This window comes from Triturus cristatus, chromosome 9, assembly GCF_964204655.1.
Source record: "Triturus cristatus chromosome 9, aTriCri1.1, whole genome shotgun sequence".
Lineage (NCBI taxonomy): Eukaryota > Metazoa > Chordata > Amphibia > Caudata > Salamandridae > Triturus > Triturus cristatus.
Genome location: NC_140592.1, coordinates 370,779,220 through 370,794,861, shown reverse-complemented (window position 1 = coordinate 370,794,861; position 15,642 = coordinate 370,779,220). Strand labels below are relative to the sequence as shown.

Sequence of the window (15,642 nt, the reverse complement as noted above, 5' to 3'; positions counted from 1 at the left end):
AATGACAGGTTAGAACTACACACACCAGCTGCAATGACAGGGTTGAGACATCTTTAAAGGGCTACTTAAGTGGGTAGCACAATCAGTGCTGCAGGCCCACTAGTAGCATTGAATATACTGGCCCTGTGCACATGCAGTGCCACTTTACTAGGGACTTACAAGTAAATTAAATATGCCGGTTGGGGATAAGCCAATGTTAGCATGTCTTAAGGAGTGAGCATGTGTACTTTAGCACTGGTTAACAATGGTAAAGTGTGCAGAGTCCTAAGGCCAGCAAAAATGAAGGCAGCAAAAATGGAGGAGAAGGCAAAACGTTGAAGGGAAGACCACCCTAAAGCTGGCAGGTCTCACTAATACTATCTATGCCGGGATCACCAAGCACTCACTAAAAGACTACAAACCATCCAGAACTGGGCAACCAAACTCATGATCAACCTTCCACACACACACACACACAACTCACATCACACCACACTTCGGGGAGCTCAACTGGCTCCCCATATACAAACTCCTCACACACACATTCAAGTTACTACACAATGTAGGCCACCAAAAAGTGTTTCAACGCCTTGTCAGGGGTAGTAAGCGCTATAGAAATACAAATACATGCACATTCCTCTCTATTCATATTTATGCGGATCTATGAGCAGTTCTTTCATTACAAATAATTGAATTAGAAAGTACTTTTCTTGTTGCATGACTTCTTTGTATCAATATTCTTACAAGAGCCATATGCCTGTTTCCTTTACTTCACATTTCTTTCCTCGCACCTTTCCACACCTTTTCCCACTACCTCAGGTAACTCATCTACAACCTCATGCTCCTTCCATCATCTCAGATGCACCAATCAATGCAGGCTTGTAAACTCTCTATGCATTTGCATCTCTCTGTATGCTATTGCCTACCTCTCCTCGATGCCCCACGTAGACGAAGGCGCAGACTGGGTGGAAGGCACCAGTGCCGCAAGCCAGCAGATGTGTCCGGTTGAAGGGGTGCAGCAAGCGGATATAGTTGGCACACTCCGTCTGTGAGAAGACACGGCAAAAGACATGGTTAATTGTTATAGACATTTATATGGTTTAAGTCCTCAACTGATGAAGCTATTAGTCTCATAATGCTTTTCTGTTTCAGGCTCCCTACACTGTTGTAAAATAATGATTTTTCTAGTTAAGAATTTTTAATGTATCAGAAGATTATTGTTTCACTCTTTGTCGCTTTTTGTAATACATTAAGGAAAATATGACCTGTAGCTAAGCTGTCAAGTATGGATCTAGGGGTGTGCGACATGTGTATAATTATATGACATGACGTAATAGCGTAATTTGGGGGAGTTCATGTAACAAGCGTAATGCAAATATTTTGAAATTGCACAAGGTTATACCCAGTTAAGGAAAGTTTGCACACGGCTAAAACTAGGAGGGTACGTTCTTCAATTTTGTGTTCCTATGTAAACCTCTTTATATACCAGTTTCCTTGTCTGGCAAAGTCAAGCGCAAGTAGCAGAGATATGTATATTAAGACCGTCTGGTGTCAGTATTGATCAATTTGTGCAAGCTGAACAGTGAAAGGTTTGTGATGACTCCTTAACCCCTGAAGACTCCAGGTCCAGCCATGTTGTGTGACTCACGGTGAGTAAACTTCCCAAGAATCAGACTCGTCTGTCCGTCATTTATCTCTAACCTCCGGGACAAAAGCAGGAAGTTGATGCGCCCCTGAGCTGCTCACGCTACTCTGATAGTAGCGTCTATTTCCATAGTTCTGACTCATTTGTAGAGAGGTATGTTCCAGTCCTTGCCTTCCAGCTGGGAATTGGGATAGTGTGAGACCTGTCTCTGAGGCAGGGTGACGTCACACAGCCGCAGCACAATGCAGGAAAAAAGGTCTTTCCATTGTTTAGGGTTCACATTTCCTGTATTGGCCCTGGAGAGCTGCCCGGTGCACTTCCAAGCCACTGTATTGCTGGTTTACTGGCTTCAATGCACGTGATTTACACAGAATAGCTTTACACAGGAAAGCACTTTTGTGTGTGATTCATCTACCATCACACACTTAGGTACACAATAGATATTAAACAATGTTTAAGCTTTCCTCAGCCATGTTGTTTACACTAGAGACAACAGCAGAGCACAAATAACAAGGGCATCTACACTGCAAGTGACACACACACACACTGAACATCACTGCTAGTGATGGTGCATGCCTTCCTCACACAAAAAGAGGGCACAGTAGAGGCATGGGCAACACAAAGCATCAAACACATGTACACACAGACAGGTACACTCATGCAAGTGGTAGGCCAAAGGCAGTGGCTGTAGAAGATCTTGTGTCACACACAACCAAAACGGGTACACTGTGGTATGTCGCAAGGTTTCTTTGCATACTGCATGGCCAGCTTCCTGTAACTGGTCCAGCCAGGCTGATAAATGTAACACTTCACCTGCCACCGTCCTGCTCACATTCTTGAAACTACATTCCCCTCATTCACATTTATGCTGAGATGGGTTTCCAGAAGAGGATGGAAAGGAAATTACGTTTACTGTTACTTCTGAACAATTTTATGTATTTATTTATTTATTTATTCTGATGTTATATATAGCGCTGGCCAGACCCGAGGGTATTGGAGCGCTTTACAACAGTCGTATTGCACAAGATCAAAAATACAGTACTCGTATAGAACATGGTCGGAGAGTTTCAGCGGGCTATGTAACCAAGGGGCAATTGAAGGCTTGGAAAGCCAATGTATTTTGTATTTCATTGTTTTTATGCCCAGAACTTTGAAGAAATCAAATAGGAAGTTAATTGAACAGGTGACTGTTATTGGAGGAGTCTATGTTTGCCTTATATGTCCCGAACAGAGTGCTGCGGTCCGCCTCCCTGCGGAGGCTGTCGATCCCGCGCTTTCGCAGGGCTCGATTAGGTGGCCAGTCTCTTTCAGTTAAAACAGCCATCGCTTGGAACGCTTTGCCTCTGAAGCTTCGAGTCATTCAAGATCTTAGGCTTTTCAAAAAACAACTGAAAACTTTTCTATTTTCAGATCCGCTCTAATGGCCTTCCCACGGAGTTCGCCTTCATCTTCCGCGCCAGGACACTCTCGATTATTAGTGCGCGCTATAAGTCTATTATAACATAACATAACATATAACATATGTGTACGGTCGGCCAAACCGTGACTATCATTTTGAACACCAATTTGTAATGCACATGTAAGTTCCCCCCTTAACAGAGGAGGGGGCTCCATAAATAGTTTGCAAACCTTATCAATCTGTGTATTTATTTTTAACCATTTGCAGGGTGCCGCTTGTCACCGAGGACCATTTTACAAGTTGGCCAGACTTTTCAGGGGAGAAAGTGGCCTGAATTAAATGTATTGGTGGGTATCTCCACTACAAACTCTGCTCATTCTGAGTTTTTTCTCTGATATACGCAATAAATGCTCGCACTCAGATTCGTCGGGTGTTTTAATGTGCAGTTTTTCACCATTTCATCAAAAAAGGAAGCACACATATACCGCCTACTTTAAGCAGACACTTGGACTTGATTACAAGTATAGGTGCTATTTATCGGAGCTGGTGAATAACGATACCACAGAATTTGTTATTTATCGGGTGCGATAAATAGCACCTGTTACATGTTTCTGGGAAATAACGTGTTTAACGCACCAAAATCCGCATGATACATTAATCACCATATAATGTTCCGCTGTTATATTTTGTCAGGTTTTACCTGACGAAATGTAACCCCTTCGCCGCGGGGGTAATTCCCCCACGGCGCGGGGGAAGGGTGTGGTCCGCGGCACCGCGGTGCTCGTGATGAGCCCAACTTGTCATAAGTCACAGTGGAGCTGTGCTCATGACGAGCTGGGCTCGTCACGACCCCACCCACTGATTAATTCTCCCGCACAGGCGGGAAATCAATAGCGCGTGTTCGGGCCGTGGCCGTTATGACGAGCCCAGCTCGTCATGAGCACAGCTCCACTGTGACTCATGACGAGCTGGGCTCGTCATGAGCATGGAAGGGGTTAACATAGATTGAGGTATTTAACTCATCTGATAAATATAGGATGCATTAAATAGCAACTCGTATTTTCAACCTGTGTATAATCATGGGTTTATGCACAGGTCTGAATTTACCACCCAACTCGTAATCAGGGCCAAAGTGCTTTCAAGACATTGATTTAAGGCATTGGTTCAAGGCATGCTTTTGCCTGTCCAAAGGGAGCAATGACTGCTCCCACAACTGCAGTAGTGTGTGGAGGGGGGCTAGGCAGTGCTGCTACCCTCAGTCTCTTTCCTGCTGCAATGTTCTGAGGTCTGCTCTCTCCGAGCTTGGAATTTTCAGGTATCCAGTTTTCACACCTGATAATTTTGGGCCATGACACATTAGCAATTTTGCATGGAAGTATACAAAGATTTTTTGACTTGCGTTATTTCACCCACAGTTAACACTCCAGGTGGAATAGCATCACTCGTAGTGAGCGCCCCAGAAAGTGGTTCATGCCATTGCGTTTGTTGCATATAAATGCTAACTACAAAGGCAATATATGGATGTAGTCTGCTCAGTTTGTGGGTATGGTTACATTGTTCATCCTGAGTGTGGGGGTTGAAAATATTGGTGTAGGGAAGGGAGGTCTCACTTACCATAGGGTCTTTCCCTTTCATGATACACTCCTCTCGTTGACCGTCTGCCGGTGGCCAATGAATCTAAAAGTGAGAGACACAGACAGCAAAGCATCAGCAATCCAAGCCTTCATAAATAAGGCAAGCATAAAAAACAAGCATTGGACAAGCAATATTTCGAACTTAGCAAATTTTATATGCTTTTTTATTTCTTTGTTGTGCAACCATATGAAATAAGCAAAAAGCATTTGGATATAAAAATTAAAAGTGTAAAAATAAAGAAGTGGCCCAGCAGACCAAGCAAACCCGTCCCGGTACTGAAGTCGACTAGTATTGAGGTGACTTTGCATATGTGATCAGGAAAAATTCTGTCACTCACAGTGCATGACAGCCAATGGATAAAATGGGCTGGCCCATTACCACGTGCTTATGCTATGATGGCGGTGTAAAAAGGTGAATGACACATTAACAGATCAATAGGTGAAGGGGGCTGAGCAAAGCTTGTCCCCGTTCATGTATGTATGTTTTTTTTACAGGTTTTTTTTTTTAAAATCAAAAGTCTGGCAAAACAGCTAAAGCTGTCACTAAGCCAGAACTAAAGAACAACAAGCATTGGCCTAGCCAATAGGTCTCGCCTTTGGGACCTTATAAGTATTTAGCCATGCAGCAAATTATACTACGTCCTTCAAAATCTACTGTTACTTCACGTGACACTGGTAACGGCCACACACACCCAAGGATGGGCTTCCATGCTATTTGATGAAAATATGATAAAGACTCTTCAAATTTTATAAAAGTGTATTTCTTTACCGAAGGCGCTTTGACACTAATAGGCACATTATAGCACTGCATTCTTAAATAGTAGTCGGATTTCTTTCTGTCACAGGAGGATAACAGTGTCTATGACCTCCATCATGAACACTGTGAAGGAATCTGTCTAGAGATCCATGGTGAATTTTATGCAAATGTATCCCCATGGTTACAAGGCAAGTCTCAAATAGACAAATTAGGTGGTGACATAGAATCTCCCTATATACACTTTGGAAACTTACATAGTAGATCACTAATCTGCCCGGCAGAAAGTAGACTAAATGCAGCCTCCCAGCACAAAGCATAACTAAAACGTGCCCCCTGAGCTAGAGAACAGTAGATTTTTAATTCCTTCTTAATACTATTTGAAAGAAAGTCTAAAAGCACAGGCAGTGAAAAGGACTGTCCACGCATCATTTAAAAGGAGGAACGGGGATGAACTCTATAAAGGCAGTATTCCAAGAGGCCGGTATGCAGAACTTAACAAGCATTGGCATAGCCAATAGGTCTCGCCTTTGGGACCTTATAAGTGTTTAGCCATGCAACAGTTGCATAACTAAATACTTATAAGGTCCCAAAAGCGAGACCTATTGGCTATGCAAAACGGCCGTGGAAGTAATCGCGGTAAAGCGTGGCGCGCACGCCCGCACACATGCACTGTAGCTCTAGGCTGGCCTGGTAGCACATTTTGGAGCCCTCTCAATAAGTCTCGCCAGACCAGCGCATGCGCTGGGTCAGGCGAGACCTAAAAATGGCAAGAAAAATTCCAAACCAGTTTATAATTCACCCCTATATACACACACTAGGAAAACATAGCACAAAGATAGTGAGAGATAAATATGGTGTCTGCTGATGATGTTCAGAATAATATTCTGAGACATCACAGCTGCCTGCTTAATTAACAATGCGGCGCTCTCGCAGCTGCTAATTTATACCCTCAAAGCAGCTGCCCCGTAAGAATGGTGCCCTCGAAGACATTATTAGAGCAAATCCATAGTGCTGCTACAGCCGCTCCAAGCAGAAACACACAGCACTCCTGTAGCCGCTCCAAGCGGAAAATACACGGCGCTCCTACAGCCACTCTACTAAACAAACGTGCAGCGCTCCTGGAGCTGCACTAATAATTAACATGCACTGCTCCTGAAGCCACTCCTAATGTAGTATGCTGGCCATGGCAACTGCAAAGTTAGCAGTAACCCAGCGTCTGCTCACAGCACTGAACAAGTAAAAGTATGTGGCGCTCATCAAAGTGGGAAAGCAATGCCAGAGCAGGCACTAAACCCCACAACCCAGTCACAGAGAAACTACAAAATGTAATCCATGACAACTAAGAACAAGCACTGTTAAAGTCAACACGAGCAGCGAGGGCGCTCACTGACGAATCATCAAAAGGTTCAGGAGCATGCTTGTTTCTTGGAAGATGATGCGTTTGCGACGTAGGTAGACACCGGATGGCTTTAGTTAGCGGATGGCTGAACAAAAAAAACAATGTTTAAAGGTAAAGCGGACATTGCGGCATGCTGCGAGCGCTTTTTGTGTAAATGTAAAGCGGCCAGAGAATAAAAACAAAAACAATATTTAAAATTAAAGCGTGACCTCAAGGTGAGCGCTTTTTGTAAATATAAAGTGGACGCGCAAGCGCCCACATATGTGCCCGTTCGTAATAAATTGTAAAAAACAAGCAAAAGCGAAAGCACGGCCCGTTATGTGTAACCTGACCCACGAGGACTGCAGCTGCCACCCTGCGCGCCGCTGCTCGCTCCCGAGAGCAAAACACCATGGGAGTGAACATTAAAAAGAAGATGGGACATGCACCCGCCTTTAGCCATTTGTGTGCTTTCATTAGCGAAAGACACTAGCAAAAACCAATCCTATGTGTGGGAGGAGTCAGACCCACATGGAGTAGTTTAGAGTGCTTACAAGCAGCCTCGCAGAGCAGCGCATGCGCGCTGGCTCAGGCTCAACCTAAAAATCATTGCATCGAGATGTGCACAACTCCTCTGAAACTCTTCCAACGCGTCCTACTTCTGTCCTACTTCTGACCCGCATCAGCCCAAGTTATTCAACACTGAAACCCACAAACAGCTCTAGTAAGGCACCTCAAAACCTGCCACTACACCACAATGTTAACCTGAAGTGCCCTCGCTGTATACACGAGTATTGACAAAGCCAATAGGTCTCGCCTACAGGACCTTTTGGGTTTGCCAATGGTTTTTTGCCATGCAGCACCACATTCCTGGTGCAGCACGGCTAATAAACAGAAAAAAGAACCTTCATGTCCAGCTGGGTCAATTTGTAGGCGCGCGCACCAAGCATGCAGGCGCCTATAAAATTATGCAATGCTTTATTTTTCTTTTTGCTTACCGATCCAAGTTGGATCAGTAATCAAGAACTAAATAAGTAATGGGTGAAGTTGTGGGGGGAGAACATGGTGCGGAAGAACACAGGCGGGGAAGCAACATGGAGGGTAAAATAACAGAGAGCGGGTAAGCAAAACACAGGGTGAAATCACAGAGAGCAAGGAAGCAACAGGAGGGCGAGGGGAGCAGGGCAAGCAGAAACAGATCATCATGGCGGGGTCGAAGCGAACTAACAAGAAAGAGTGCAGCATGGAGTTAAAGCAAATGGAAGATCAACTTGCAAAGCAAAGCTGTTTAAAAGTGAAAGCATACGAAAGAGTGTAAGTACAAAGTTGTGAAAAATTCCATCTTTGTAATGTTGTGAAAACAAATGTGCTCAGAGAAGTGGGAAACAGAGAAGGGGGAAACATATAACGTCACCGAGTGCAAAAAGCATTTGGATACAAAAATAAAAAATATAAAAATAAAGAAGTGGCCCACCAGCCCAAACACACCAGCTCCTGTGCCGAAGTCCACTCCTATTCAGGTGAATTTGTAAAAGAGATCAGGAAAAATGCCGTCACTCACAGTGAAAGACACCCAATGGATGAAGTGGGCTGGCCCATTTACACATGCTGTATGCTACGGTGGCGGTGTAAAATGGTGAACAACACTTGAACAGACCAATAGATGAAGAGGGCTGAGCAAAGGCTAGTATCCGTGCATGTATGTATTTAATTTTATTATATATTTTTTTTACCAAGAGGCTGGCCAAACAGCTAAAGATGTCACCAAGCCAGACCTTAAGAGCAATAATCATTGCATCAAGATGCGCGCAACTCCTCTGAAACTCTTCCAACGCGTCCTACTTCTAAACTGCATCCGCTCATGTTATTCAACACTGAAACCCTCAAACAGCTCCAGTAAGGCACCTCAAAACCTTCCACTGCACCACAATATTAACCTAAAGTACCCTCGTTGTCTACCCTAGTATTGACAAAGCCAATATGTCTCGCCTTCTGGACCATTTGGGGTTGCAATGGTTTTTACCATGCGGCACAGCATCCCTGATTCAGCATGGCTAGTACACAGAAAAGAGCCTACCTGGCCAGCTGTGTCATTTAGTAGGCACACGCTCCAAGCATGCACATGCCTAAAAATTACTCATTTTTTTCTACTTTTTGTTTACTACGAGAACTAAAAAATGAATGCATGAGGTTGGGGGAAAGAAAATGGTGTGGGAAGAACTCAGGTGGGGTAAGCAACTTGGAGGGTGAAATAACAGAAGGAGGGTAAGCAAAACTCAGGGTGGAATCATCGGGGCAGGGAAGCGTAGGGAGTGTGGGGGAAGCTACATGGAGGGCGTGGGGAGCAGAGCAAGCAGAGGCAGAGCAACATGGAGGAGGTGGTGGAAGTGAACGAACAATAAAGAGTACAGCATGGGGTTAAAGTGAACGGAAGATCAACTTGAAGGGCAAAGCTTTTTAGGTCTCGCCTGAGACAGCGCTTTTTGGAAGTGCAAACAGTGGCTTTTCAGGCCTCCAAATACAGTGCAGGTGCGTCGGCCGGGCGCGCGCACCATTTGGAGGCCTGAAAGCACTGTGTTTGCTTTCACTTTCGCGGGTCGCACGGCCGCTTTGATGTGATCGCGATCGCGATTACTTTCACACACGCACATACCCTACCACGGTCAGTCATTCCCTCGTGAGTTTAGCTGAGTGTTCTTTTTGTCGTGGGTGCCTTGCTCCTCTAGCAGGCACCGTGACAAATGCCAACCAATGTTGGCACACAACTATCAATCGCATTGGTGCATGCCACTATATCGCTGTCGAAATATCGAGTTACAAAAACACTGCCTCCACAATGTTGGCTACCACTATATCGGCAACTTGCGTGTACATACTAAGTATAGATTTAAAATTCCTAACTTCACATCTACTTACTTTGGCGATATAGTAGTGGTGGATACTGTAAATGCAGTATTTGTGATGCAATAAAGACGCCTTGCTACTCACTGCACTGTTTCATGACACTGGTAAAATTGCGAGGTATTTTTTTTTCAGCTGTGCTCCACATCAACGTCAGAGCGGAAAACATTGTTTACCAGTAAATCCGTTTTTTTGCTTCCTCGTTTTTTTCGTCGTGGGTGCCTTGCTCCTCTAGTAGGCACCGTGACAAATGCCAAACAATGTTGGCACACAACTATCAATCGCGTTGGTGCATGCCACTATATCGCTGTCGAAATATCGAGTTACAAAAACACTGCCTCCACAATGTTGGCTACCACTATATCGGCAACTTGCGTGTACATACTAAGTATAGATTTAAAATTCAAAATTCTAAATTCAAAAACTTCACATCTACTTACTTTGGCGATATAGTAGTGGTGGGTACTGTAAATGCGGTAATTGTGATGCAATAAAGACGCCTTGCTACTCACTGCACTGTTTCATGACACTGGTTATAACCACAGCGTCTGGAAAACGTAAAAAGTTGGCAAAGGAAATGCCGCAGGACCTCAAATTCTGGCAACTATATAGGGACAAATTCTGAAACTTTACAAATAGAAAGCGAGACTTACACAAAGACGGAGGAAGATTGAGGGCGCCAGACTTTAATTACCTTAACGCGAGCCGCCATTTTGCGTCCATTGCCCTCTTCGTATTTAACAATCCTCTCAGAAATTAAATGTTGGACTTAAAGAGACTACATTCATGTGAGGGAATTGGGTGTACTATGTGGTGCTATTCCATCTCCCACAACACACGTCATCGGCAAAATTTGGATTCCGCGAGCATGCACTAGCACAGCACAGTGCCCTTCTTTAGTACCTGCCATCGGTAAGAATGGGCCTTCTGAACACTCTAGAAGCATTAATCTGGAAGGAGATTCAGGCTAACAGTCAAACAAATTGCTGGGCAAAGGCAAGTGAGGCTTGAGGAGAACTGGCCTCGCAACATCTGTGGGAAACACACTTAACGCATCACACTTCTAAACTCTCAGTAAACAAACAAAGAAGGCTATTATCCTGGGCACAAGATAAGGAACGCTTTCACAAGCGCAGACACTCGTGGCTATGCATCAACACATACAAATCGCCGACACAGAGGTATCTCTTCAAAAGAGAGGGAGAGGCGTGGTGCAGTGGTCAGAGATGTGGACTCCGGACGGCAGAGCCTGTGGTTCGATCCCGGCGCCAGCGGCCTCACTTCCTGCAACCCCTCTTACAACAATTAACTTTCGTTATAACTCACACCCCATATGCTCGTTCCCTCCCACCCTTCCTTTGATGTCCGCTTTTCTTGTTGTTTACAAACTACACCACACTGCTGCACGCCACACACTGCTGCACGCCACACACTACCGCACGCCGCACACTGCTGCATTACACACTGCTGCACGCCGCACACTGCTGCACGCCTCACACTGCTGCACGCCTCACACTGCTGCACGCTGCACGCCACACACTGCTGCACGCCACACACTGCTGCACGCCACACACTGCTGCACGCCTCACACTGCTGCACGCCTCACACTGCAGCACGCCGCACACTGCTGCACGCCGCACACTGCTGCACACCTCACACTGCTACACAAAACACTGCTGCACGCTTCACACTGCTGCACGCCTCACACTGCTGCATGCCTCACACTGCTGCACGCCGCACGCTGCTGCACGCCACACGCTGCTGCACGCCACACACTGCTGCATGCCACACACTGCTGCACGCCACACACTGCTGCACGCAGCACACTGCTGCACGCCGCACACTACCGCACGCCACACACTGCTGCAAACACTGCTGCATTACACACTGCTGCATTACACACTGCTTCACGCCTCACACTGCTGCACGCCTCACACTGCTGCACGCCGCACACTGCTGCACGCCTCACACTGCTACATGAAACACTGCTGCACGCCTCACACTGCTGCACGCCTCACACTGCTGCACGCCACACTGTTGCACACCACACACTGCTGCACGCCACACACTGCTGCACGCCATACACTGCTGCATGCCTCACACTGCTGCACGCCGCATGCTGCTGCACGCCACACGCTGCTGCACACTACACACTGCTGCATGCCGCTGCATGCCACACACTGCTGCAACCCACACACTGCTGCACGCAGCACACTGCTGCATGCCGCACACTGCTGCACGCCGCACACTACCGCACGCCACACACTGCTGCGCACACTGCTGCATTACACACTGCTGCATTACACACTGCTGCACGCCTCACACTGCTGCACACCTCACACTGCTGCACGCCTCACACTGCTGCACGCCACACACTGCTGCACGCCACACACTGCTGCACGTCACACACTGCTGCACGCCACACACTGCTGCATGCCACACACTGCTGCACACTGCTGCATTACTCACTGCTCCATGCTGCACGCAGCTGCTGCACGCAGCACACTGCTGCACGCCGCACACTGCTGCACGCCACACACTGCTGCACGCCGCACACTGCTGCATGCCTCACACTGCTGCACGCCTCACACTGCTGCACGCCGCACACTGCTGCACTCCACACACTGCTTTTATGCGAGTTTATGCTACTGACATTGTAAATGACAATGCCTTTTCTTTGTTTTAAAACCAAAACAGCATGGGGTTAAAGTGAACGGAAGATCAACTTGAAGGGCAAAGCTTTTTTTAAAGTGAAAGCCTACTTAAGAGCAGCAAATAATATTATGAAAAGTATTGTGCTTGAAGAAGAGAGAAGAGAGAAAAATAGAAAAGTGGGAACATATACACTCTCATGAAGTGCTTTTAGGAAAATACATTTTAGAAGGTCCCGCAAAGCAGGCACATGTGGAAAGATAAAATTAGCAGATCAGAGAGACGGTAAATAGGCGATGCTCCACTGGAGGAACAAAGACTAGATGTACATGCTAAAACAAATAAAGCCATTGAATACAAAGGAAGAAAATAAGAGTGACAAAACAAAGAGCCAATGGAAAGCAATAGGCAGAGTTGTTTCCAGGTCAACTATGATGACATGTTCCCAACAAGTCTTTTTTGGCGTTAAAAAAAAAAGAAAACTGCTATTCAAGTGTGAGACTCCAACTGAGCTCTGCCAGCACGCCCTAGAAAAAAAAAGCATTTCCAGGATTTTAGGAAAATATATTCTCAAAATAGCTTTGTCAATGCACCTCGACCCCTATCACAGCACCTTTAGAACTGTAGCACGCTCCTTCCCCACAGCTCCTCTGATGCACCTCAGGCATGAATATAATATCCGAAGGCATTGAAGCATACAGGCGCCATGATGGATCTGCCGATGGACGTCACTCCGTACAAATATCCACAAACCACAATGCACTGCGAACCTTCGTGCTTTTTGGGGGGTATTTGACCCCCAAATAATGCTGCCGATGCTCTGCAAGTCAAGTGTTAACTGTCAGACACAAAGTTGCCTTTATTTCCCTTCATTTCATCTCTCCTGCCACACCAAACTCCCCCTGCCTTCTCCCGTTCTACCTCAACCAATGGAAAGATGCCCGACTCTCTCCCCATCACGAGACCTCTGACACCCCGCCGGTAACCCTACCCCTGGTGTCCGTGAACACTGAGTGATTAGCAAGTTTGTTTTTAAAGCCCAGAATTCCTTCAGATGCTGCCCGAAGGGGCGGAAGGGGCTCCCCGCGGACCGTAAACAAACCATTTAAACGATGACGATCGTAGCCCCCTGGGACCCTGCTGCCTCATGGCCTTAGCCTGGGTGGTCTCACACTAGTATGGAGGAGTTTAGGACCGACGGCCTCCCTTTCTGGTCTGGAATAGAGCTCACGTAATTTTATCATGTTGGGATGCCACCACGTAAAGGCTAAACGTGCGCAGTATTCAAGACATGGGCTGGGCAGGGGATAGGGGCCTAAAGCCGGACAATCAGGCACACTGCGGGCTCATACTTAAGTATGGCCACAGGGTCAAAGTGGATATTTCGAGGGCAGCATTACATTTAGAGAGAGCAGGGCTTTAAGTGGGCCGGGTCCTGCCGGAACTCAGCACCGGTAGTTCTAAAAAGTAGGTGTCGAGACGGGTCCCTATCGGGCTCTCCATTTCTGCCCTCACCCTCAGCGTGAAAAAAGAATCTTACTTCTTCAGCAGTACCGCCCTTGCAGCCTTTTAGGCAACGCCAAAGTGATTCGTTATAGTTCTTTCAGAATCTCATCATTTCAGAACTGAAGCATTTTCAATATGCTATGCAACGAAGCCTTAGTTGTTGCTTGTTTATCTTATGCAACTAACGTCCATTAACAAAGCCAATAGTCCTGGCTTGTTGTAGTTCTAATGTTACTTGCTGTATTATATAGCTGGATGCAATGACAGAGGCAGCAAAATACGGCACACTATGCTAAGCACAGGTTTTTAGCTTAGGTGTTTTTAAAGCATGCCCTTAATTACATAGGCCACGCCCCTTTGAGAAACCACCCAGTTTTTTCATCCCACTTAAAGAGCTGGGAGAGACGCTGTGGAGTAATGGTCAGAGCTGCCGACTCTGAAACTGGGGAACCGGTGTTGAGTTTCAGCGTTGGCTCAACAATGATATCCAGTGATTCTGGGCAAATCACTTAATCTACCCGTGCCTAAAAACTAAAATGATTGTTCCCTTGCGAACTGCGACTGGTGCTCGTGTAAAACGCTCCAATATCCTTGGGTTGAATTCGCGCTACATAATATATGTATAAGAGTGGAGGGGGTGGTGCTGACTACAAGATCAAAGTTGTGAAATCGAATAGTTAAGGTATACCTTAGCCTTATCTCCGCTATCTGCTATTTATAATGTTTCATATTATTTCACTCACAAAATACCACATCATATTATAATTTATCAATTTATCAGTAATGGCATCACTGATGGATAAAGACTATTTAAAGACGTAGGATACTCATGTGTTTGTTGCTCTGGGTATGTTTAGTTGTTTTGTTGATGACCTTATGCGATGACCTAGTACGTACACTATACTTCCGCATCCTGCATTTTAAGATCATACTGGGACAATTAACAGCTGCCCCGTTGTCTTTTGTAGGTCGAGCCTTGGCTGCGCATGCGCTGCTGCGAGGCATGCAGTAGTGGAGTATAGACTTGAAGCCCCGCCCACTCTCTGCCCATATTTGTAATTGTTTTGTGTCATTGTCCTCCGTAAACGCTGGCTTCCGAGTCATTAACCCCTTGAGTGCCCATGACGAGATGGTCTCGTCATGGGCCGCGGTTGCGCTGTGCCCATGACGAGACTATCTCGTCATGAGCCCCGCCCGCTAATGAAACGCCCGGCACAGGGCGTGGAAAGGGCGGGGCACTCAAGGGGTTAAAAGACTTGTTAGTCCCTCCTTGGTACCGCCTTGTCTGCATTTATTACCTCCCATAACGACTGGACCTTTTACTTGTCTTGTTAATGGTCTGTTTTATCTTGGCTCTAAGCACTATTTCATTTTATGATTTGCCCCTATTCCACCCACTACCTCGCAGCATGCTGCCTGCTTTTATTTTATTGACTAATGGCGGTCCGCTTTAACTATAGCGGCAGCGTTTCTTTCTTTCTTTATTTTAGCAGCGCGGTCCGCTTTAAGTATACTTACTTATTTATTTATTTTGTTTTCTAGCGCCCATGCGGCGCTTTCACGTGCATAGAAGCCACGCTCCTTTCTATAAACAAACCGTGTCTAAAGAAAAGTGCGCGGCCGACATTAAAGTGAAAGCGCGGCATGGGCGCTATTACCCCAAAAAACATTTGTTTGTCAACTTGACAAAAAGATGCTTTTTTTGTTAAAGCCCTCATGCCGCGGGTTCACTTTAATGTCGGACACGCCCCTTTCTTTAGACGTGGCTGGTCTAAAGAAAGGGGCGCTGCC

At 46.1% G+C, this 15,642-nt stretch overlaps 1 protein-coding gene across 1 annotated transcript in view; it reads right to left on the bottom strand.

Moving 5' to 3' along the window:
* SEMA3G (semaphorin 3G) overlaps nt 1–15,642 on the bottom strand; it is a 193,569-nt gene that overhangs the window by 35,708 nt on the left and 142,219 nt on the right. Inside the window, exons 3-4 of the mRNA XM_085625183.1 lie at nt 4,638–4,700; nt 906–1,025 (exon numbers count right to left, since the gene is read on the bottom strand). Coding sequence (XP_085481309.1) covers nt 906–1,025; nt 4,638–4,700 — 183 coding nt within the window. The remainder of the gene's footprint in view (nt 1–905; nt 1,026–4,637; nt 4,701–15,642) is intronic.